At 39.8% G+C, this 26,966-nt stretch overlaps 1 protein-coding gene across 1 annotated transcript in view; it reads right to left on the reverse strand.

Moving 5' to 3' along the window:
* Positions 1-26,966, reverse strand: part of ALG6 (ALG6 alpha-1,3-glucosyltransferase) — a 42,553-nt gene that overhangs the window by 12,247 nt on the left and 3,340 nt on the right. The window contains exons 2-7 of the mRNA XM_054037112.1: positions 21,831-21,941; positions 15,768-15,852; positions 10,795-10,884; positions 9,694-9,782; positions 3,301-3,383; positions 2,445-2,509 (exon numbers count right to left, since the gene is read on the reverse strand). Of these exons, the coding sequence (XP_053893087.1) occupies positions 2,445-2,509; positions 3,301-3,383; positions 9,694-9,782; positions 10,795-10,884; positions 15,768-15,852; positions 21,831-21,912 (494 nt within the window). The 5' untranslated portion in view covers positions 21,913-21,941. The remainder of the gene's footprint in view (positions 1-2,444; positions 2,510-3,300; positions 3,384-9,693; positions 9,783-10,794; positions 10,885-15,767; positions 15,853-21,830; positions 21,942-26,966) is intronic.

Consider the following 26,966-nt stretch of genomic DNA (forward strand, 5'->3'; position numbering starts at 1 on the left):
CCATGATCCTACAAAGACTTACACAAGCAGTTAACTTTCTGCATTCTAAGTATCTCCAATGACTTCAATTGAACTAGTCACAATGTATAAAGTTATGCACATGCATAAGTCTTTGCAGAATCAGTGCCAAAGCTATGATTTCAGGATAAATTGAAGCAGCAAAATATAGCGAAAATCTTTTATGAAAGTAGAGTCTGTTTCTTAAAAGTTTTGTTTCTGCTGCTGCCTCTCACCTGACAGCCGCATTTTCTAGAGCAATTGTCCCCAAATTTTTTAGGTTGCATCCCCCCCTTACCCGTAATGTAATCTGTCCACACCCCTCCCCTGGGAGCCGCAGTCAGGAGCCGGGGCTGGGAGCCAGGGTGCTACTGGGTGCCAGGGGACTGAGTTCAGGGCCGGAGCTACATCCGTGGCTGCAGTTGGGAGCAGGGCTGGGCCCTGGGAGCAGCGAGCTGGGCCGCGGTTGGGGGCTGGGGCCAGGCCCAGGCACTGAGGCTATGAACATGGCTGGGGGCGGGGCCGGGGCAGAGCTGGGAGCAGAGTGGGGCTGGGTGGTGCATCCTCCTTGCCCTCCATGGGGTTTGCTGCAGGTTCCGCTGCACCTTCCTGAACATTGCTCTGTGCCCCCCACATTTTGGGGACCACTGTTCTAGAGGGAACACAACAATTAGTATATTATTAGAGATGAATTAACAAAATTTGATTTTTCATGTGCCTAGTTTTGACCCAACCGCATATTTTAAAGTGTCCACATTTATCACAGCCCCAGGACTTACTCACATCTCCGTTACCTGGCACACCTTCCTACAGCTTGGACTGAACAACTACTGCACTTGCTTATGGATAGGCACAATAGCTAATTTTCTAATACAAGCTGCAACCAAGACCTAAATATTGATATTTATTAGTAAATTAAAGCTAAAAAAGTACACACACCTGAATGAATACCATTAGGGGTTGGGTTTTCAAACCTGCCATAAGAATCTGACATGCCCAATTCTCATTAAAATTAATGGGAATTGGGCTTCCAACTTCCCTTGGTGGCTTTGAAAATCCCAGCCTCGATTGTGGGTATATAAACATTGACTTCTGAAACTTTATACATTTAATATGATACGCAAGCAACCAATGACTCAATTTACGATACAGAGCAAGGAATATTCCAGGTGGCAAGGAGAACAGGACTTTCCCTGGAAAATCTGGGGACTACTGCACTAGTCTTCGTCAATGTGGCATACAGCTTGAAAAAAAAATACAAGCTTTATTCTAATTACAGACTAGTGTAGTGACATAAAACTCAGGAGGTCAGAAGGTCCAGAATGAATTTCAAAAAACATAATGTAGCCATGTACACTCCATTACAAGTACATCTGTGCTCCAACGTTACAAGGCGATAAGTTAACTGTTACAAATTCAGGTCAGCTAAAAGCCAAAAGCCAATTTTTACACCCTTTTATGTGTTTCCTGTGAGCACTCACAATACTGACTTTTGTTGCCATGAATGTGAAAGCAGAATTTTGAAGTTGTACACATGTTAGCAGAAAACAAATCTTCAATATAGGTATTCTCAACAGAAGTGCTTGTGAACTCTGATCTGGGGACAGAAATACTAACAAAGAGCTCTAATTATGAATCCTCAATCGATTCAGATTTTTTAAAAGTGTTGACTACATTTTGAAATACGAACATTTTTGAGTCAATCCGCTACACTGGTTGGATAAGTTATTCTTTGCAAATAACTCGCTCAGCTCTACCTATAACTTACAAATTCACCATTTGTTTCAAAGGTACCTATAAACGTGGGAGTCAGTGGCTCAAAGGCTATTAGAGGACACAAGAAGCAGAGTCTACTCTAATTTACTATTGATGTTGTATAGTGAGTCAGGTGTACAGATATATCTCATTGTGAAGCATCATGGCTGCTAGAAATTGGGCAGAAGCATCTGAGACACTCAATAAATGTTAATGATCTCCTCCCATTCTCTGTAGTCAGCTAGTGGTTGCAAAAGCTAGAGACAAAGTCACATTTTATAGAACTGAACAGCATGGCTGTGTCTGACACTCCTCTCCACCTCCCAACAAGAGCTACGATGGTTCTCTTATCCAGGCAGAAATCACAGGAGTATCCATTTTTTTCACAGCCAGACTGCCACTGACATTTACTCAAACAAGGCAGAGTGGCATAAAGGTGAACTTGGGATGCAAATAAAAGCTATGCCATGTTGGATTGATTTCCCCCAAATCAATCTTTTGCTCCAAGTCCATTTAAAGCTGTTTCCTTTCAAAACTTTTGCTGGGGGGGTGGCGTGGGGGAAGAGAAGAGGGGCCAACCTTCAGCTAATAAATATAACTTCTTCCCCCGTAAAAAACTGACGTTATTGTAGGAGGGACTGATATTATTTTATAACTGAAATTATTTCATTTTAAAACAAATGGAAGGATACTGAAAATGTCCATAGTCAATGAGAATGAGACCTGGATAAAGCAATATACAGAGAGCACTGGCAATCTGGGAGAAAAGAGAAAGAGAAAAATCTTTAAACACACAAAAACAAGGCACTTTCTTTTATAGCAGTTCATTTCGCCCTGGAACCAGAACATGATTGGTTCTCCTTTAACAAGCCCGGCCCGGTCAAACTCCTGTGGATCCGTACTCATTCATCTGGGGAACACTCTTTTCCTCTAATTATTCCCCTCCTCCCCCCAGTGATGTGGGAAGGGACGAAGGAACCCTAGTAGGAAAGAGTATTAAAAGGAGCATCAGGGTGTCTTCTGCCAGCCAATTCACAAAGATGACTGCTCAGTTTAACCCTGGGAACTGCTCCATGGCTTGACAGACCACAGATGCTTGAGACCAGTGAGCATTAAAAACCCTGAGCATGGTGTCACTTTCACAACGCATTTCAGTTCTGCTGTCTAAAAAAGAAGTGTGCAAGACCCAAGGCTCTTCTTAGATTCCCCCATGTTACAGCACAAATCTTTTTTTTACTACCCAAGCAATAAATTTGACAAGAAGTGTAATTCAGTAGTTCATGGTTACTAAACTCCAGTGCACCTTGTTATTGTTATTGAAGGGCATTAAAATAATTGCTGTAAAGTAACTTCATGTTTTCTTACTGAAAAGTCTTTAATGAAAGATATACTGATTGGCATCCATTTTATGTAAACAGAAAGCACTGTGTGGTTTTGTAACATTAATTAACTTTCTTTTCAGCGTTTTAAATTTATATTCCAGTTAATAACATTTTTATTCTCTCTCTCTCTCACACATACATACACACATGATAGACTTATACTTGCCTTTTTCTTAGTTGATGTTTCTTTTAAATAACAACAATACAAGATAACTGCAGGTATGTAAACCAGCAAATCAGCAATCAGAACTGAAAAACAGAAAGATTAACTATGCATAAGAATCTCCCCAAACAAGTATAACTCATCACAATCCACTGAAATTACCTATTTCCATTTATAATTTGTCTCTGGATTGTCAATATGTGACTTTATTCTCCATTTTTCCCTTCCAACCTACATGGCTTGCACCTGATGTTTTGTGGAACCATGTAAGAAAAGGAAGGATTAAGTCTTACATGCACCTGCAAGATGGGTGCAATGCCTGCACATTGTTTAGCCCAAACAAAACCCACAAACTATATAGCCACATACAGGATGGGTAGCTCCAGCGGTCCACAAATTTTTAAATGTATATTTTGTATCTACCCCCTACAGTGGAAACCTATGTCCTCATCAAATTCATGTCTTCTGAAGTTTCCCTACAGTTTCAGCTGACCACAGTATTCTTCATTTTCTGTCTTCAATTGTCATGTAGTGTCGTTGTGTGTTCCAGCATTTGATTCTAGAGAGGGCTCTGCTTTACAAATCACATCATGTGTATCTAGTTTGTAAAGTGTTTTGGGGAAAGAAAGGAAATACATAAACATAAGGGCTGATATAGGAACAGGTTAGTTCAACTGTAAAGGGTACAAAAAATGGTTGTACAGAATTTGATCTGTTAATGTTTCCAAACATACCCCAAAATCTGAAGCTTGCACGCATTAGACTGTTTAGGCCTCAGCATAGCCTCACTCAGTAAATGAGCAATGCTCTAGATCGTTACATGCTGGAGAAAAGACATTCTCAACTTTCAAAAGACATCACCTACAAATAAATTCTTGCAAGTTGGTCTAAGGCACTGGGGGGCTGACGGCAGATTAAAGAGAGAGAAGCATGTCTGGATTCATAACACAGTCCTGTACTTTGCCAAAGCATTAGTATTTCTTAGAAGAAACACTGGGAGACAAACAGAAGAGAGGTTCTTTGCTCTGCCCACGGTAAATATTTGTAAAGGTGGTCTGGAGGGGGACAAAAGAAGAGCTGGAACAAGGAGGGCTGCCTACTATGTGTTGGATAAAGCCCTGCTTCTGCTTAAGGTGCTGGAGAAATTGTTTAGAGACTGTTCTTATGCAGCCAGTCTAGTTTTAAACCTGGGATTTTGTTCATCTCTTATATATATGGACAGTAAAACCTGCCTTAGCGATCACTTCTGAAGAGAGACCACCTGTCTCGAGTGCCTACTTGCAGAGGCCACAGAACGTTTTTCCCCTATAATTTTACTGTGAAAAAACTGTGAAGAACAACAACATGTCATCTGTGACCAGCAACCACATTTTCTTACTCCTATCCATAAAAACAAACCTGTAGGAGAAACTGATCTTCCTCACTTCTGTGCTGCTGCTGGCAACAGCACAACCAGCCAGCAGCTGCCGCTCTCTATCCACTCAGCTCTGAAGGCAAAGCAGAGAGCGGGAGCTGCTGAACTGACACCATTACCTCTCCGCTGCTGCTGGAGGCAGCACTCCCTTCAGAGCTGGGCGCCCAGCCAGCAGCCACCGATCTCAAGACATTTAGCTCTGAAGACAGCACAGAAGTAAGGGTGGCAATTCCGCAACCCCACTACAACCTCCAGTTTGAGAAACACTGTATATTTTTGTATATTTTTACCCTATAGCATAGGGTAAAAGTTTACCAGTGATCAGATTTCATGCTCCGCCGCAAATTTAATAGGGCCCTACTTCTCAGTCTGTGTATGAACCAGAAGTTGAACTTGTAAGGGAGACATGAATGTGTTGAAGTGAAAGGAGTACACTATTGTAAGTTACAGTTTAAAGCTAAAAGTCAACACAGAAGCAAAAAAGAAAAATGCAAATCCAAAGTGTTTCTTTCAATGGAGTAACGTGTTAAAGCGATATCACACCTAGATACCAGTTGTCGTCAAATTGCCAAACAGTTTGGAATTGGAAAAACACAAATCCAAAACCCATTACAACAGAAGACAGAAATCCTTGCCGATTATGAGTCAAATACAAATTCTTCAATGAAAACTAAAACATGCCAAAACTGGAAATTAAGAAGTCAATTGTCTCACTTCCGACTGGTTTAAATCCACTGTTGTTTGTCATGTAAATCTCTCGGGTGGTCCAACGTTAAAAGCACAAGCCATGAAATTCGCAGATGACTTGGAAAACAGGGAGTTTAAAGCCAGCAATGACTGGCTTGCATCGTTTAAGAAGAGGCACAACCTTGCCTTTTGTACAGGATGCGGTGAGAGAGGAGACATTAACCAAGGTGTGGTTTCAGACTGGAAGCAAAAATTATCTGAACTCATACAGGATTATGAACTATCTGAAATCTACAACATGGGTGAAATTGGACTGTTTTTTAAAGACAGCGGGAACAGCAAAACCCTCCTTGTCAAAGGTCAGCAATGTTCAAATGGGAAACATTCAAAGGAAAGAATCATCCTTGCTTTATGCACCAACATGAATGGAGATAAAGAAAAGCCCATACTGATCAGTAAATCCCAACGCCCACAATGCTCTGGCAAATTGAATATCAAGGATTTGCCCGTGGGATATGAATTCAACAAAAAAGCATGAATAAACTCGGAGCTTTTTGAAAAATGATTACAAAGATTTGATCGCAAATTGCTACTACAGGGACATTAAATTCTGTTGTTTGTGGATAACGCACCATGCCACTGCCCTGTTAACTATACAAACATTAAACTCTGCTTCTTTTCCCCAAACAGCACCTCCATGTTACAATCTATAAATGCTGAGGTTATTCAAACCCTAAAATGAGATCCCTCTTGCAGTAGTTAACATGTTGCTAAGTCTTTCTGGTGTGCTGATTGAGAAGACGTACCACATTGATGAGAAACAACTGAAGAAGTCACAGACTGGTCACAGCCTGCTAAAAACTCCTAGAAAATTTCAAGCCATGTGACGACCAACACAGTGACAAAAAAATTAATGATGATGATGAAGGGGATAGCAATGGTGCCTCTGAACTCCTGGAAAGAATCATTTCTGTGCCTGAAGCCAAGAATATGATTAAAGACATGAAAGCATTTGCCATTCTAAAGGGCAGCAACCGACTTTTAGAGCTGTTCAAAGATGCAGAAGAAGTAGTAGTAAACATGCTCCTATCGTCGCAGAGGCAGACAAGAATAAGTGAACTTTTTCAAATAAATACAGGCTACTGTAGAATGAAACCAGGACTTTTTGATAACACAGGTACCTCTAATTTTCTTTCGGCTTCAGTCTAGAAAATAAGCACTTATATTAGTGTTCTGAATTTCCTCTTGAGTAACAAATACTGTACTACTGTATTAATAAACCCACCAAGAGATTTTAAATTCAGTACTGTATTGTATACTGTATGTAATGTTCATTTAAAAGACAATTAAAATTAAACATGAAACACTGATAACAATTGTAGCCTTTCTGTACATCGTAAAAGTGCCCATTTTATAGCAAACCTTTGAAAAGAAACCACCTCTTACAAGCAACCACTTTTGCTAACTTCCATAAGTGGTCGCTCTTGGCAGGTTTTACTGTATCTCTTCCAAAATCAAAAAACATATACCTCACCCTGTTCTCACTACCTACTATTTACAGATAGTATAATTATCACATGGGGGGGGGGGTTTAAACACACATGTCAATTTAATTTGTTTGGAATTACATCCACATGCACATACACATCATGATGTAAATAGCAGCCTAAAACAGACATGACACATACAAAAAAAGAGGAGATATGCCTTATGCAAATAAGTTGTACTAATTCATAAAGCATTCATATACTTGAAAGTACAAGCTAGTGGTACCATCTGTAAGTTAGTTCAAACTTTGCATAGATGGAGGAAGGTTGGTGTTTTTGGAAGCACTTATTTACGATTACTCTACAACATCTGTATTGTACAATTAAAATGTCTCAGTATTTCTGTCATTATGGATAATACTTATTCTCACTTAATCTTTCTTAATTCTTTTGTTTTTCCATACAGCCCTATATACAATTGGAAATATTTCTAAAAGTGACTCATTCTTCAAAACTTTTGCATCCCAAAATTTCCATTCATATAAGTAAGAGTATATTTACAAATATTCTAGTAATATCTTGTTTGAGCCTTCTGATGAGAGGAAGCAAAATTGCAAAACAAGATATTCAAAGGAAATAAAGTTTAAAGAAAAACTGACTTTGAAGGATAGATTTCATTATTCTAAGGAAAGGAAGGTGTGAGACCAGCAGAATAAAGATCCCAGTTTTGTGACTTGTTTCTCTAGAACATATTCAGGGCTGTTATAAAGAGGATGGTGGTCAGTTGTTCTCCATGTCCACTGAAGGTATGACAAGATGTAATGGGCTTAATCTGCTGCAAGGGACATTTAGGTTAGATATTAGAGGAAACTTTCTAACTGAAAGGTAGTTAAGTTATGGAACAGTTTTTAACAACGGGTTGGACAAACCTGTCAGGGATGGTCTAGGTTTGCTTGGTCCTGCCTTAGTGCAGTGAGCTGGACTTGATGACCTTTCAAGGTCCCTTCTAGTCCAGCATTTCTGCGATTCTATTATTGAAGTGTTGGGACTTAACATTTCAAATATTGGGGTCTAAACTTTAAAAATTCACTGGTGATTTGGGGTGGTGAACCTGAGAGAACTTGAAGGGACCTATTTTTCAGAGTGCATGTCTCAGCACTTTCTGACAATCATACCCCTTTAAGATGTCTCATGTTCGGCACCAAGAAATTGAGACACCAAAAATCACTAGTCACTTTTGAAAATCTTGGCCTGTTTCTCTACAAAAACATAATTTGCATTGCTGCATATTTTTCAATTTAGAATGAACAAAGGATTGATCCTGCACTAAGGCCCTAATCCAGCAAAGCACTTCGGCATGTGAACAGTCCACTAAATTCAATGCAACGACTCGTGCTTAGAGTTAAGAATCTGCTAAGTGCTTTCCTTGATCTGGGGCCTAGTGCTCAGCACCCTGAAGGAGCAAACCCAAAATGAGCAAGTCCACAGGGCTTACTCAGTCTGTGAAACATTATCAACTTGTCACTTCTTGGAGAAAATGTTTTCAAATGTATATGTTCAGAATTTAAAAGTATAACACCAATGGTCAACATTCAACTGTACGGAATTTTGTAATCCTGATGCACTAGTTTAATGGCTATGTTAAAAGAACGTATACCAGTTTTCTTAGTTTGTACATCAATATTTTGTCAAGCGTGTTGATTTGAACATTAATAAAGACCATTTCAAGGGTAATTTCATCCTAGTGATTTTTTTCTAAATATAATCAATTACTAGAAACCACACTGAAAGGTTTGTGGGCAACACAAGAAATTTCTATTGATGAACATCAGATTCTGCTCAATATAACCAGCAAATAAGGATACTCACCCGGCACAGTCATTTTATAGGACTCTGCACTGCCATGTGAAGCAAAAGGTATGACTAAACTTTAAAAAAATAATGGGTGATTTGGCTGCCTTATGGCTACTGTCACATCACTGCTCCCAGTATTCTCCACTTGCTAGAAGCCACTGGCCCCATCAACAGCTGGCCCACTAACATGTCCATGAGAAGAAATGAAATTATTTGCTATTTTAATGGAGTCAGAATGTATTACATTACATTTTCATTATAGAGGCTGTTCAAAGGCCTGATATAGTCAGAAAAGTGATTTTGAGATTTTTAATCACACTGTTTAAAACACTTTGATTTTGCATGTTTTTGTTAACAGCTATTTAATTCCAGTGGCTGGTAAACATTTTGGAGAAAGGTTGTCTTTGTTATAAAGATTAAATACCTGCCCCTCCAATTAAGATATGAAAACTCACAGTAAATATCCTTGAAACCCCTAAGAGTTCCTTCTCCAGATTCATTAATGGCCACTCTTGATACACTTGATAGTTTCAAGATAAAAACCAAGCAGAATTTAAAAAAATAAAACCTTCAGGCCTTTTTTAGATATCATAAAGAACTAGAAAGGTAGAAAATCCATTTTAAAAAATCCTTTGCACGTCACCTTTAAAATTTAAATTTGAGATCCAAATTGCTGGAAAGTATCCTTTTTAAAGTCGTTACTAAAACCAGTTCAATTTAAAAATTCTGCCTTAAGTTTAACACTATCTGCTACTTTCACAAGTGTGAGCAGAACTGAAAAGACACAGAGGCTTAGTTAACAGTGCCAGACCTGCAATGCCCTCAGATCAGTCAGTTTTGCAGCAGAAATTGACCAAAAGAAAAAACAACAACAAGGGATGCCAAATTAAATGTGCTAAATTAGTGAGCTAGAAAAACGTAGATGATTATGTTAAGGAAATGCAATTTTTCTACCTGTTGCACGCATGAATAACTTATGTGGCTGACTCTCATACCCACGGGATGTGTGGAGAGCAATCCAATCGGGATTTATTAACTTTGCACTGTAAAACAAAGTATAGACACATCAAAATGTAGACAGTTCTCATTTCCCTTTACGTTCTCTTCAGCAATAAAAATGATATGCACAGGGGCATATTCAGAGGATTAAGATGAATGAGGCAAACTTTATCAAAAGCAATAGTGACCAGGGAAGGGGTTTCCTCACCACTAGACCAGTTTATTTTATCGTATTTAGCTGCTAATCAGCAATACAAAAACTGAAAATAGTTATCTTGTGCTGATAAAGATTTAATTCTATTACTATCATTTAATCCTATTACCGTCATTCAGCACTTCTCAAACTGAAAGCTAACTTGTGATTTTTTTAAGTGTTAACAGAAAGTAGGCATAGTGCAGACAAATGTGAAGCAAACTTTCTCCACATAGCTCTGCCAGTGCATCTTAACCTGACCTGCAGCACCCTTTTTCTGTCTGCCCCTGAACAGAACACTCCAGTTTTCTAAAAGCTGTTCTAATACTAGTTAAAGACCATACAGGAAGAACATCCCAATAATAGAATTATATTTACAGGGTATCACGTAGGATCCACTCATCAAATGCCACTTGGGCTCTCAATACAAGATTAATTTTCCATTTGCTGTAAACAATCTCTGACGTGCCTTCCTAGGTACATCGCTGATCCTAAATGACCTATTCAGGAAGCTATAACTATGACCCATCAGCTAAAATGTAATCTGCACCCACTGGAGGCACTGGAATACAAGAGAAACTGATCCTGCAGTCCCGTTGTAGGCAAAGCCCCCAACTGATTTCAATGTGGAACAAATGCAGGATCAGGTTTGAAGCAAGAGGGTTGAAGTAATAACGCCACATCTATTCTATTATTTCTATGGCTCCATAATTGCACATAATAAGTGAACTATGCCAAAGAGGTAAATCCCTTCCATTTGTTTTGTTCCTCTCCTCTAGGAGGAGGGGGAGAATGCATTTGTTTTTTCTTTCATTCTCCACCAATAGCAAACATTTAAAATAATCCTAAAATGATTAACTTACACATAAGCACACAAGAGACTGTGATAAGCAGTAAGGGGTGGATAATCAAGGCCCCAGTATTGCAGATTATTGTCACTGGTATTGAAGTACCTGAAAAACAAAAGAAAACTTAAAAATGGATCTAGGATTCCAGCATTGTAACTTCATACCAGCCTAAAGAGTTTGCACATTAAGCCAACTGTGTCTCTCTACCATATAATCAAACATTCATAGGAACTAAATATTGCCCATTGGGACTTTTGTTTTGTTTTTACTAGAAATAAACACTAAAACAAAACCAACAAAGGATTCAGTATACATTTGCTGGCAACTGTGAAGACTGTAAGAAGCTGTTAGAAATGTTGGCTCTACACCCAACTAAGCATATTCATTGAGGAATAAAATTCCTTTACGTGGAGCCAAGTTGGAGGGATCTAGAGCTTACTGAGACATAGGATGCTTGTACAAAATGAGCTCCCCACATCCACCAAAGCCCACTGTCATAACTATAAAGGGAAGGGTAACAGCCCCCTGTGTAAAAAGAAGAACAGGAGTACTTGTGGCACCTTAGAGACTAACAAATTTATTAGAGCATAAGCTTTCGTGGACTACAGCCCACTTCTTCGGATGCATATAGAATGGAACATATATTGAGGAGATATATATACACACATACAGAGAGCATAAACAGGTGGGAGTTGTCTTACCAACTCTGAGAGGCCAATTAATTAAGAGAAAAAAAACTTTTGAAGTGATAATCAAGCTAACCCAGTACAGACAGTTTGATAATAAGTGTGAGAGTACTTACAAGGGGAGATAGAGTCAATGTTTGTAAGACAACTCCCACCTGTTTATGCTCTCTGTATGTGTGTATATATATATCCTCAATATATGTTCCATTCTATATGCATCCGAAGAAGTGGGCTGTAGTCCACGAAAGCTTATGCTCTAATAAATTTGTTAGTCTCTAAGGTGCCACAAGTACTCCTGTTCTTCTTTTTGCGGATACAGACTAACACGGCTGTTACTCTGAAGCCCCCTGTGTACAATACTATAAAATCCCTCCTGGCCAGAGACTCCAAAATCCTTTTACCTGTAAAGGGTTAAGAAGCTCAGGTAACCTGGCTGACACCTGACCCAAAGGACCAATAAGGGGACAACATACTTTCAAATCCTGGTGTGGGGAAGGCTTTTGTTTGTGCTCTTTGTTTTGGTGGTTGTTCGCTCTTGGGACTAAGAGGGACCAGACATCAATCCATGCTCTCCAAATCTTTCTGAACAAGTCTCTCATATTTCAAACTTGTAAGTACAGCCAGGCAAGGCGTGTTAGTTTTATCTTTGTTTTCTCAACTTGTAAATGTACCTTTTGCTAGAGTGTTTACCTCTGTTTGCTGTAACTTTCAACCTAAGGCTAGAGGGGGTTCCTCTGGGCTCTTTAAGTTTGATTATCCTGTAAAGTTATTTTCCATCCTGATTTTACAGAGATGATTTTTACCTTTCTTTCTTTAATTAAAAGCCTTCTTTTTAAGAACCTGATTGATTTTTCCTTGTTCTAAGATCCAAGGGGATTGATCTGGACTCACCAGGAATTGGTGGGGGGAAATAATTAATTCCTCCTTGTTTTAAGATCCAAGGGGTTTTGGATTAGTGTTCACCAGGGAATTGGTGAAAGAGTCTCTCAAGGCTACCCAGGGAAGGGACTTAGCACATTGGGAGTGATGGCAGCAAAAGCAGATCTAACCTGGTAGAGAAGCTTAGAGGTTTTCATGCAGGTCCCTACATCTGTACCCTAAAGTTCAGACTGAGGAAGGAACCTTGACACCCACAATTCCTGATTTGACAGGATCATCCCCAACTCCATCCACAGTCATGAATTACATTTTTCAGATCCAGGAGCTATTCCAGCAGAAGCTGAAATAGAAAGTTTGCCCAACCACAAAAAGGGAACACAGACTTAGCAGAGCTCAAAAAAAGAGGCAGTTTTTAAAGAGTATTGATTTGACCTCAGCTATAGGGAGGTTTCCCTTATATTAAGGTTCTCAATTTCTATTCTTTGGACTTAGGTAGCCCATTTATACCTTTAGAGGACTCTTCAGTTCACCCGTTTTGTTCCTGACTGGAGACAGGAAAACCCTCCTCCTTCATAAAGATGTCTGCAGCCACCTTTCACATGCTTTGTGAACCTTACTGAATTCACAGATTGCACAACTGTCATATTTAGCTCCATGATGGGCAAAGTCACAGATCAGTAGAAGGCTCAATAACCTGCAGAGCCAAAGCCAGCAAAACATCTGCAGACAAGTAGCCACAGAGCCAATTAATTATTTAAACAGATCCTATAAAGGAAATGTAGATGTTTTCTTCAATACAATACCCAATGTTTGCATATACAGACATAGGTACTAGTTTGTTAACATATAGTGCCTAAATCTCATTAAATAATCAGGTGCAGCACTCTACTTCACTTCTTTCACTGATGAGCCCCAGCATGATATAGGTGCGAAGAAACCTTTTTGTGACCAAGACTGCTTCTCCCGACACATTCATTTTGCAATGTCCATTTTTCGTGACATCACAATTGGTTACTTTGGAAGAAAACATTGTGTCCCCAACGCTGGACTGTGTCATCACTGAGTGAAACAAGGAGGTAGAGAGCTTACACAGAACTACTGTAAGGAAGAGTCCACCTTCTCTGATCCACATGCTGGATTTTGGGTCCAGTTCTGCTTTCTTCCACACAAGGAAATCTTAGGGACATCAATAGGTGTTCCTCACACAGAGGCAGAGAGTAATACCCTAGTCTTGAGTTGCTGTTAAAGTCTGAGGGCAGACTCTTGCCTTTCATCATCAGTGACAGGAATGAGCAAGTGACAAATGAAGTGGGATTTTGATAAGATATTGCGTTTTGTGAAACATGACAGCAACTGTTGGAGAAATTTGAACCTTGTACCCCATACTTTTAGGTTAAAAAGTATACCATAAGCAACTGGGGCAGACAGACATACAAGAACATATATACACACAAACTGGAGTTTCATACAGAGGGAGATCACACTCACAACTGTGTAATTCTACCAGTATGTAGAAGAAACAAAGGCCTAAAGGAAATTTAACAGCAGATATAACTGAGTTATCAAAGTAATACCTTCTAAATAGCTGACACAAAGTCATGAACCTGGATCAGATATGTCAGCAATAACCACTTCACCTAGTTCTACCTCAGAAAGAAAACTCTGGAGGATAATATGTGAGGGTACACAAGGAAAGGGTTTTCCTGCCTACAATTCTGCTTTGTCAATGTTTCTGTGGAAGGCTGGCAGCCGTTAGAATTTAGCCACATCTTCCAGATGAAAGGAGGAAGGTTTAATTCAAGGAACATAAAAGTTATAAAAATAAGACATCGACTCTTTAAATCTCAGAATGAAACAGACTGACTAGTCTTTTATAATTGCCAAGGGGCAAGTTCTTGGCTTTTCCAGTCTACCCACTCCAATGCAGCCAATTTTTGACATTTATTACAGTAAATGATATTTCTTGAATTCCTTATGAGCTGCCTGGAGTACCTTATGCACAATTGATGATAAATCGTATTTCTTTAAGCTGCATCTTTGCTTCTTCTCCTAACACTCAAGATTTCTCATGCCAAGACAGCTCAGATCTTTCACATGGATTTTAATATTCTGCAATTTACTAGTAAGCTTCCCAGTTACTTTGTGTATTTTACTCTTATCCTTCCCTAAACTTGTATTTCAATGGGAAAACAGTACATGTATCAGCAGATACTTAGCAAGAGGTAACAATTGCCACTTTTTTAATTAGTAATACAAGAAGACAGGATGTCATTAACGTAGCCTTGGGAAAATATGCATGTGTTCTAAAGAAAGACAGGAAAAAAGACAAAGATTTAAATTCTAGCCTCTGGCTCAGAGAAATCTCATGCTAGGAAACTATATACAAATCATATTGAAGTTTACTGCAGCAATTTTTTAAATATACTTTGTTTCTGAACAAAAGGAATAAACATGGAACACAGCAAAATTACATGTACATGCATATCTAATATTAAATTAGGATTTAAGTCTATGAAAATATGAAGAGATATTTTAGGAGCTTGGCAACTTCAGAGAATGCCTCCCTATAGCTAAGCAAAACAAATTTATATTGCAACTCATTTGTTGCTGCACGGACAGTTCTACTAGATAGCAAACTTAAATGAGTGCTACCAAAATTACTCAGATTCTTAACCTTTGTAGTTTAACTGTTCTTGTACAAGTTGGAGTGTAGCAACCTTCCATAGTGGACATGTCCATCTATCCAAAACAAGGCTTAATCTTCCAAGACTCAGCCATTGAACATGCAAGTTGAGATACTAGTCTCCTGGTGTCCCAAAAAATTAATACAAGTGGGCTGTCTTCGCAAGGGTGCAGATTCCAGAGGTATGATATTCTTAATAATTCTAACAATTGTTAATTACTTACTAACAACAAACACCGCCATAATACATAAAGCTATGAGCCAGATACTGTAAAACATACACTTTCTGAAATACTATCAGGACCCAAGGGCCTGTTCTGTTTAACAGAAAACCCTCATTCAACAGATACCAAAGACTGTATATTTTAAACTAGAAGATTATGGTCTCCTGTAGTTCCCATGGCAGTTGCTCATATTATTACTTTTACACAGGATGAGCTAAGACATAGCACATTCTCTGTATTTTTACTGCATTCTCAGACTATTGCTTGTCAAACTTTTCTGTTTTGTATACAAAAATCTAACAAATCAAATTTAAGTTCTGAACACTTGCACATTTATTAAGCAAAAATAATGGAATCTCAGTCTAAGAATAGGGAGAGGCAGGTTGTTTAGAGTAATTCAGAGAATGGTAAAAAGCTTTTGAATAGATTTAAAAATCTCAAGTCTTACTTTTATGCACCTTAAAGTTGAATTTTTTCATTACACATCGTAGCCTGAAATTTAAAAGTGATACATACCATTGCTTGATGGGTAGATTGTAAGTAACTTCTTGCCAATGCCTCTGAGCTTCATAGTCTCCATACATAGGTGGTTTTCCTGCACCTAAGAAAGCAAGAGATGGCAAAAAGGGCTTACGAATTTATTTTTTGTTTCTGACACTGCTTTTCGTCCAAGAATGCATCTGGAAATTAATATCATACTTGTTCTGGGTACATTGCTATTATTAGTATCTAAAATTGGGACAGAATGAATAATGGATCATGTTTCCTAAAAAAAACATACATATGTAACATAGAACAAGTATTGTTACAAAGTATTGTCTTTTGGTCTTACGAATATTTCTGAGATGAGCAGTTATCAACTTATACAATTTTCAAGAAACAGATACAGTAGCCTGACCATTTTATAAAGTCATTGGTAATGTTATCAAGTATAGCATGAAAAGTGTTGCATTTTCACAGAAATAAGACCATGTAGGATTACTGAATTCTTATACATTTGTTGTGTGTGAATATGCCTACTACTTTTTCTGAAAGTAAATGAGTTGCCTTTCTCCTTCGTACAAATTGCCCTTCCCCCATAGTTCTTAACAGAGACTTAACATTGTAAGCAGTTTACTTATTTCTAATGTACGATGTAATATCATTCTATTAAAATGGCCCCATATATGGAGTGGGTTGAGAGGAAGAATTCATTTTTACAAAGCTTTCTGAATTATCAGACTGTCTATGCTCCATTTTTGTTTACCAGAATCTTTTTTTCCCACATCTTTCAATTGAATGATTGTTATGTAGTAGTTCTGAGTGATGACCAATGTCAAAGGAAGCGTCTTACACACATACACCATTTACAAGGCTCTCGGGAAGTTAGTTCAGTATGCCATGAAAAATCTTTATCAATGCAGTCTTCATAGGTTTGTTCACAAACAAGTTCCTCAAAGTGGTCTAACTGTGGTAGCCCCACATTATGCAGCCACTGTATACATACTATTTGCTGCCTTTATCTTGTGGTTACCTATTGAGAACAGAAACCAGGCAGACAGTTTCTTCCACTGAGATATTGACTCTAACCTCATGGAGATTGAAGAGTTTCTTTTACATATAGGAAATCCATCTATAATTCTTTCACATGATCTATGTTTATGGGATTCACACAAGCACAGATATATGTGATTTGTTTGTGGTCCCACAAAGAGAATACATTATTTCTATAAGAGACATTCAGATAAAAGGTTCCCAAACAGGTCAGGTCATCTGGGAGTAAAAGCCTCATCAATGCCCACCCTGGAATGATAAATCTATTGGACAGAAAGAATCTGTCACAGAATTTACTAAATATAAGGAATGTTATTAACCAGATTTTTCTAACCTTCTCAAGATTTTTGTGAATTTACAGGAATTTTATCACCATTTCCTTCCAAAAGAGGTGAAGAAAGAGAATTAGATCATATATTCAGCTATCTGGTGAATTAAATAATTTGCTAGCTCAGGAATTGGTACTCACATTTTGTAAATACTAGCATGCTCTAAAGCCAGCCCAGAAAAACAAGTCAACTATACCTAAGGGATCTTTATTCAAGAAAGGCAAAAGGAATCCTACTACAGTAATTAATGCATCTTTCTGAAGTTGGCAGAAGATATATGGCCAACTAGGATTCAGAATGTACGAAAAATATATTGTTGTTCACATGCATTCCAATTTTCCATTCTTATAAGAAATGCACCAGATACTAGATACAGGTACTTTAAATCAACCCTTGCTTTGTTCAGTTTTATTGCTGCCTGGACGTTTGAGATTTCAAGGGCCTAATTCTGCCTTCAGGTACACGCAGTTGGCTTCTACTCACTTAATGGCAGCTTTGCAAATGTATCAGAAGACAAAATCTGGTCCTTAGACTCTAAATGTACTATAAACTACTTTTCCTGATTAATTGTCTAAAACCAACTAGCCTTGACCATGCTGCCTTGGATGGTGACCTTCACTGCCATACATTAGTTATTTGTCCTCTCCCAAACATAACCCTAACTCAACAAGGTTAGTGTTGCCTCAAAAAGGCATAACAGGACAAGCAACAAGATAAATAAAATAATGTAGCAACAGAACACTGGTATAGTTAATGGGAGTGGAAATAACCTCCTTGTGTCTGGTCACTGATGCCACACGATTCTGAACTATCCTGAATCAGCATTAATAGCACGGTCTGCTTCAGAGAACAACAAACAACTACTTTTAATCTCTTGATCAAGTGTGTGATCTCACTGAGCAATAGTGACAAAGCAAAGTAAAGGGACTCCATCATCCTGAAAATTACATTCCTTAAAAACATCTATTTTTTCCAAAGTACTTTATGCATCTGACAGCACTGGTTTATAATCAGGTTTACTGTTTCCCCTGAATAGTCAGTTAGGCCTTGATCCAACAAGTACACAAATAATCCCAGTAAAATCAATGGTAGTACTCACATGATTCAAGTAAAGCACATGCTTTCCTGGATTTAGACCTTACTCAGTAGCTCCCTTGCTGAAAATTCTTTTGTAAGGATAAATTATGGAACAACAAAACCCTTATGAAAAAATTTAAGGAATTTTTTAAAATTCAAAACATTAAAGGGTACTCTCTCTGAACTAATTAACAGTGTCCCTTCAACATGGGTGAGTGCATGCAGCACAGCAAGATAAAAAGTTAACACAATGGTTAGAAAATTTATTACATTTTGTGTGTATGTTTAAATAGATGAATTCTCAAAGACCTAAGCTATCTGCAAAACAGAGAGGTCTCAAATGTACATCTTTAGAAGGCACTCAAGTCAACCATCTTTACTAAAAAATTATTAAATCAAACAATCATGCTTGAAAATTTTCAGTCTAACTTTAAGTGAGCACTCCAAGTAAATGAAACCAAAAAGTTATGCATCAATTTATTCACAAAAAAATATTGGACAATTCTTGTGGCTTTAGTGTGAGGCTCTGAGCTACCTTAAGAGAAATTAGGGGTTGATCCCAGACTCGCCCTGTGTTTTTTCTGGCAGGCAGGGATTGGAAGTGTGATGCGTTTAACCAAAGGAGTAAAGAGCAAGCTTTGTACAAATTAACTGACGCTTCCAACAGCCAATTTAGAAGAGCCATCAGGAGGTCTTGAAAAGACTTATGTTAGTTCTTTTGCGGGCAGCACAAGGGGTGGGGGAGAAATGGATCCAATAAACGACACAACTGTGATTTATCGCATAACAAATTAAGGCATGATGGGTGTAAAAATCTAACCCTTCATTCCAGACCACTTGTATAACCTTTCCTTCACTACTACCAGTACAGCTTTAACTAAATGAACAATTTACTTGTGGTACATAAGAACATAAGAAAGGCCGTACCGGGTCAGACCAAAGGTCCATCTAGCCCAGTATCCTGTCTACCGACAGTGGCCAATGCCAGGTGTCCCAGAGGGAGTGAACCTAACAGGAAATGATCAAGTGATCTCTCTCCTACCATCCATCTCCACCCTCTGACAGACAGAGGCTAGGGACACCATTCTTTACCCGTCCTGGCTAATAGCCATTAATGGACTTAACCATGAATTTATCCAGTTCTCTTTTAAACTCGGTTATAGTCCTAGCCTTCACAACCACCTCAGGTAAGGAGTTCCACAAGTTGACTGTGTGCTGCATGAAGAAGAACTTCCTTTTATTTGTTTTAAACCTGCTGCCTATTAATTTCATTTGATGACCCCTAGTTCTTGTATTATGGGACTAAGGAAATAACTCTTCCTTATCCACTTTCTCCACATCACTCATGATTTTATATACCTCTATCATATCCCCCCTTAGTCTCCTCTTTTCCAAGCTGAAGAGTCCTAGCCTCTTTAATCTCTCCTCATATGGGACCCATTCCAAACCCTTAATCATTTTAGTTGCCCTTTTCTGAACCTTTTCTAGTGCCAGTACATCTTTTTTGAGTTGAGGAGACCACATCTGTACGCAGTATTCGAGATGAGGGCATACCATTGATTTATATAAGGGCAATAATATATTCTCAGTCTTATTCTCTATCCCCTTTTTAATGATTCCTAACATCCTGTTTGCTTTTTTGACTGCCTCTGCACCCTACATGGACATTTTCAGAGAACTATCCATGATGACTCCAAGATCTTTTTCCTGACTTGTTATAGCTAAATTAGCCCCCATCATATTGTATGTATAGTTGGGGTTATTTTTTCCAATGTGCGTTACTTTACATTTATCCACATTAAATTTCATTTGCCATTTTGTTGCCCAATCACTTAGTTTTGTGAGATCTTTTTGAAGTTCTTCACAGTCTGCTTTGGTCTTAACTATCTTTAGCAGTTTAGTATCATCTGCAAACTTTGCCACCTCACTGTTTACCCCTTTCTCCAGATCATTTATCAATAAGTTGAATAGGATCAGTCCGAGGACTGACCCTTAGGGAACACCACTAGTTACCCCTCTCCATTCTGAGAATTTACTATTAATTCCTACCCTTTGTTCCCTGTCTTTTAACCAGTTCTCAATCCATGAAAGGACCTTCCCTTTTATCCCATGGCAGCTTAATTTACATAAGAGCCTTTGGTGAGGGACCTTGTCAAAGGCTTTCTGGAAATCTAAGTACACTATGTCCACTGGATCCCCCATGGCCACGTTTGTTGACCCCTTCAAAGAATTCTAATAGATTAGTAAGACACGATTTCCCTTTACAGAAACCACGTTGACTATTGCTCAACAGTTTATTTTTCTATGTGTCGGACAATTTTATTCTTAACTATTGTTTCAACTAATTTGCCTGGTACAGATGTTAGACTTACCGGTCTGTAATTGCCGGGATCACCTCTAGAGCCCTTTTTAAATATTGGCGTTACATTAGCTAACTTACAGTCATTGGGTACAGAAGCCGATTTAAAGGACAGGTTACAAACCTTAGTTAATAGTTCCGCAACTTCACATTTGAGTTCTTTCAGAACTCTTGGGTGAATGTCATCTGGTCCCGGTGACTTGTTAATGTTAAGTTTATCAATTAATTCCAAAACCTCCTCTTGTGACACTTCAATCCGTGACAGTTCCTCAGATTTGTCACCTACAAAAGCCAACTAAGGTTTGGGAATCTCCCTAACATCCTCAGCCGTGAAGACTGAAGCAAAGAATCCATTTAGTTACTCCGCAATGACTTTATCGTCTTTAAGCGCTCCTTTTGTATCTCGATAAGGCTTGAAGAGCAAGATTGACCAACTGTACTATGAGGTTGTAGTGCAGGAGTTCTCAAACTGGGGGTCGGGACCTATCAGGGGGTCATGAGGTTATTACATGGGGGGGGTCGTGAGCTGTCAACCTCCACCCCAAACCCTGCTTTGCCTCCAGCATTTATAATGGTGTTAAATATACAAAAAAGTGTTCTTAATTTATAAGGGGGGGTCGCACTCAGAGGCTTGCTCTGTGAAAGGGGTCACCAGTACAAAAAGTTTGAGAGCCCCTGCTGTAGTGCTACTCTGCAACTACTGTATATCTAAGGTGTAGGAAAGGAAAGCTGACTGTTCTTTTATTCCTTCTAGCATATTTTAGTGGGGGACATTGTAAGATAGGATTAACAGAACTAGGGGGATTAGAATGGAATAGCTTTTTCAGCATTTTGATTGTGGTGGCTGTGATGTTGCTCATTGCTAAATCCAGAGAAAATGGCAGCTCAAGAGTCTCAAGGGCTTGTCTACACTGGCGTTTTACAGCGCTGCAACTTTCTCGCTCAAGGATGTGAAAAAACACCCCCCCGAGCGCAGCAAGTTTCAGCAGTGTAAAGCACCAGTGTAGACAGTGCACCGGTGCTGGGAGCTGTACCCCCAGCACCGGGAGCTGCGCCCCTCATGGAGGTGGGATTTTTTAAGAGCACTGGGAGAGCTCTCTCCCAGCGCTGCGTCACGACCACACTGCCGCGACAGAACCTTAGGGAGGCCCGGTGGCTATTATAATATGGCCATATACTGCTTCCCATTTATGAAACCTTACAAACAAGTTTTTAACTCTTAACAAAAGCTTTGCAATTCACCTTTATATATTTGTTTTGCAGACTGTGGATATACATTACCTGAATAAGAACCAAATGATACCGTCCACCGTACAATAAGTCCTAGTAAGACAGTAATTGTCATTAAGCTCCATTTTTCCATAGCTGCACTTCAATCCAAGTCAAAGGTACCTGAAAACAAGAAAACAAAGTCTATTGTAGCTCTGCCTATGTTTCTGTTCCTTTATGCATTTGGAGTCCCATCATAATTTAGTGACACTGATGATAGTCTCACTCTGCCCCACACTACAAGTGTGATGTTGCAATATTGGTTCTTCCTGCATGCTGCGATTAGACAGTTTATTCCAAGCACTGAAAAGTTTCAAAGCATAAAACCAAACACTACACAGAAATATCTTCTCCCATTTCTGAGCCACAAGCCAACTAGGCTTCTGGCAAAACAAAAAGAAAGAGTGTAAGATTTCAAACTACTGAGAGGAACCCAGATCTCAAATCAACGTTATGCTGTACACACATGCACATTACTAGACTCCATCTCCTTAGTATGTTGGGGACTGTACATCTAATACATACAGGTGGAATGTGGATTCTTTATGGATGATTATTGTTATTTGAAAAACTTCCTGTTACAGTGTTTAAGTTTGAGCAGGGAAAATACTGAGGCTGCTCCTATCCATAAGCAGCTCAATAACTTACTTACTACTGAAAACCTGCAAAATATTCAAGGATTTCTATACAATTCCTCAAATTCCTTGACCATTAATCAATTAGCAATTGCAAACACAGAATTGATAATGTGACATTTAACCACTTTTTCTACTGCATTATCTTTTGCTTACATGATGACATAGGCTAAGAATGGATGTTTGATTAACGTCACTGCGCCAGTACTCAATACAGACCTGATTCGGCAGAATCTTATGCCCAGAAGTAGAGCTTACTGAAATGAGTAGTCCCATTTACATTAACAGGACTACTAACAGCAGCAAACTTTACACAACTGGGTACTAATTGTTTTCAGGAACAGGCTCTAGTCTCTTACAAAAATATTTTAAAAACAACTGACACTTTCACTAAAATAAATCAATCCTAAACTACTTGTTAAAATAGGACACATTTTTTTAAAAATATACATATACAAAAAAGTCAGGATTTCAGATACACCTGAAGCCTTAAAGTTACAAATAAACACATTTCAGACGTCAAAAGGATTTTTACTTGGTTGATGATATCATTAACGTCTAAATTTAAGCAAGAGGCTGCATCCCTTGCCCTTTACGAGGTATTTATAACACAATCTCTTCTACCAGAAGAAAACTAACCTGATATCCTACTAAGCAAAGAGGATTTGACTACAAAATGCTGAGTTTTAAGCCCATCTACGTATTTGGACAAATATTTAAAATCCCAACAGTTCAAGCATTTGTTTATTTAAAAATACTTCATATTTAAATGTAAGCAATGTTCACATTTGTTTGTTTCTTCTCTTCCTCCACAGAGTTAAAGGAGAGAAAAATTTTAACAGCTTCTGATAGGGTTACCATATTTCAGCAAGCAAAAAAGAGGATCGGAGGAGCCCCACCCTAGCCCCGCCCCTGCCCCTCCCACTTCCCGCCCCCTCAGAACTCCCAACCCTCCCCCACCGCTCCTTGTCCCCTGACTGCCCCCTCCTGGGACCCCTGCCCCTAACTGCCCCCCAGGACTCCACCCCCTACCTAAGCCTCCCTGCCTCTTGTCCCCTGACTGCCCCCTCCTGAGACCCTCCCCCCATCCTAACTGGTCCCCTAGGACCCTACCCCCTACCTGTACCCTGACTGCTCCAACCCTTATCCACACCCCCATCCCCAGACAGACCCCTGGGACTCCCACGCCCCATCCAACCACTCCCCACCCCCTGACAGCCCCCCCAGAACTCCCAACCCATCTAAACCCCTCTGCTCTCTGTCCTCTGACTGCTCCGATCCCTCTCCCCACTCCTGCCCCGACAGCCCCGCCCCCAGAACTCCCAAGCCCCCCCCCCACTCCTTGTTCCCTGACTGCCCCCTCCTGGGACCCCTGCTCCTAACTGCCCTCCAGAACCCCACCCCCCTACCTAAGCCTCCCTGTTCCTTGTCCCATAACTGCCCCCTCCTAAGACCCCCCTCCACCCTAACTGCCCCCCAGGACCCTACCCTCTACCTGTACCCTGATTGCCCAAAACCTTATCCACCCCCCCAGAAAGCACCCCCCAAACTCCCAATCCCCCCATCTCTTGACTGCCCTCTCCAAAACCTCCCTGCCCCTTCTCCGACCCCCTGTCCCCCTTGTTGTTGGCCTTCACCTAATGTCTCTGTGAGCTTGCTCAGGAATGGCCTGAGCCGTTCATCCCGGCACGCTGGGCAGCAGTGGAGGAGGAGCAGGGGAGGAGCTCCAGACTGCCGGAGGCGATATGCGAATGCAGGGAGGGAGGGAGTGATCTCTGCTGCAGGGGAAGCGGAGGAGGGGTCTCTCTGGCTGTCAGAGCCCCATGTAAGTGGCACCATGCGGCTGGCTGCCCTGTTAGCCGCGCGCACTCTGCATGGGGGGGAGAGGGGGGCAGTCCAGACATTTACAAATTCCCCCCGGATGCTATTTTTAGCTCAAAAAGTCGGACATGTCCGGGGGAATCCAGACGAATGGTAAACCTAGCTTCTGATAACTTATGTTGAGTACCCTGTTTAATTCCAAAGTTCTGAAATAAATTATAAAGTTTGCTAAATAAGAAATATTTATGAAAGAGAACATGAAAGAAAAAGTATTAGATGGTTTTTTTTCTTTTACCCAGTTATGAGAATGAGCATGCATGTCTTTCTGCAGTCTCCCTGAAAGCTAAGCTCCACACAGCACAGGAAAGCCATAAGAACGACAAGCCTTCTTCCTGTTCTACTCCTCTCATGATACTGCTCTGCTACCTACCCCAATAAAGGAAAACTAGTAACTTAAAATGCCTTGTTCAAAAAATTTAAGTTCAAAAATTTTAAATTTCAAACACACGAACAGCAAATGTGACTTTTCTTGTCTGCATAGTAAACACTGGCACTTTTATCTTTTTGAATAATCAAAGTGGTGCTTTCCGTGCCTTCTTGGTTGCAAAGATTTGAACTGCTTCCTGAAGGTCCACAATCTGGGCCAGCTCATGCTCTATTGAGATGGTTGCAAGGCTGACCAGCCTCTCTTGTGTCATTGTGGAGCTTAGATGTGTTTTTATTAACTTCAGTTTGGAGAAGCTGAGTTCTCCACTGGTAGGGTTACCATCCGTCCAGGTTTCCCTGGACATGTCCGGCTTTTTCAGCTTTAAATAGCCGTCCGGGGGGGATTTCTAATAAAGTACAAATGTACGGGATTTCCCCCTTCCCCTCATGCTGGTGTAGGTCCTCAGGTATAGTGAGGAGTTTTGGAATATCATACAACACCCCAAATATACTGCTGTGTTCCCTGAGCTGCATGAAACATTTTTCAACTGACTGTATTGCACAATCTAGCACCTGATTAAAGAATTCAAATTTGAATTGTTGTTTGGGGTCTCTTATGGGATTATCCCATGCCTCATAATCAAAATGTCTTCTTCTTCAGTGACTCTTGTATTCTTGAATGGGTGGGAAAATAGCTTCAGTGTGAAGTTCCTCTGCCACCTTCTGTGCACGCTTCAGAACGTTTTGAAATACCTCATCTGACCGGTAAGACTGTAGGTATGAATTTGCTTTGTCCAGTTGTTCCATTGCTCCAGATATATCAAGATCAACACCTTGGAGTCTCTTGCTTACAACATTTATTTCAAACAGTATGTCCTGCCACAACACTAAACACAGAAATTTGAAGTTATGTGTTTCTGGTGATTCCATTTCCCTCTGCCACTGTTCTCCCATGAACAGTTCCTGTCATAACATTATCCTCCATAATGTCAACTATAGCATCATCTATCTTCCCAATTTGGTGTTTGATAGGCTTTATTGCCTCCACTCAACTTTCCCATCGTGTAGCACTCAGTGGTTTCACTGTTAGAGAGGATGTTCCCAGCTGTTGCTTCAAAATTTGCCATCGATGAGTTGATGCAGAGAAAAATGCATAGATGCTTTGAATTACATTTAAAAAATTCAGCAGCCTCATTAGAAGCTGATGCTGCATCACTGACCACCAAGTTCAATGAATGAGAACTGCATGGGACAAAAAAAGCTTGAGGGTTTAACTCTCAGATCCGTGTCTGCACTCCCCTGTTCTTTCCTCTCATGTTGGTACCATTATCGTAGCCCTGACCTCTCATGTCAGCTATCGCAATTCCCATATTTTCCAGCTTTTTAAGAAGCACATTTGTCATACCAGCTCCTGTAGTATCATCAATGTCAATAAATTCTAGAAAATGCTCTCTGACAGTCACCATTGCAGAGACATATTCACTAGGTTCTGTTGTTGTTACAAAACGCACTATTAAAGTAATTTGTTCCGTATGGCTGATGTCAGGCGTGCAGTCCAGAATAACAGAGTAATATCTTGCTGACTTCAGATCTGCCACAATCTTCTGTTTGACTTTTGTTGCCAGTAACTGTATGATCTCATTTTGAATTGTTTTTCCAAGGTAGTGGTGTGTATACATTTCCAAGGTAATGGTGGTGCTCCTGGAGTACAGCATCAAACTCAGCCATCAGCTCCACAATTTTAAGGAAGTTTCCATTGTTTGGCACATACAGCTGATCTGAAGTGCCACACGGTGCTAGGTTTTGGGTAGCAAGCATTCTCGCAATGGCAATGAGCCTTTTCAGAACATTTTGCCAGTAAAGAGACTCTGATGCAATCTTCTCTTGATGCTGATCATCTATGGTGGCCTTTAACCTTAGTCTCATCTCAAGCTCTTTCCACCTATGGAATGCTCTCTGGTGATTTGCTCCCTGCTCATAGCATGCCAGATTTCTAGCCAGATTTTTCCAGTCCCATTGTCCCAATGTGGCTGGAACATTAGACTGGAAGAGTTTGCAACAAAAACAGTATGCAGCATTCAGGGTTTTTGAGTACATAAGCCATGACCTCTCCACTTTGTCACCATTGGGGATTTCATGCCAGTAATATGTTGGATGGAAACGGCTATTTTCATTGTCTTTGGGGAACATAAAGTTTTTCACTTGCTATGGCCCATGCAGTACAAGGAAGTCCCTCAGGCTACTGCTCAAGTGGGTCCACAGTCCT

The sequence above is a fragment of the Malaclemys terrapin genome, chromosome 8 (assembly GCF_027887155.1).
Source record: "Malaclemys terrapin pileata isolate rMalTer1 chromosome 8, rMalTer1.hap1, whole genome shotgun sequence".
Taxonomy (NCBI): Eukaryota; Metazoa; Chordata; order Testudines; family Emydidae; genus Malaclemys; species Malaclemys terrapin.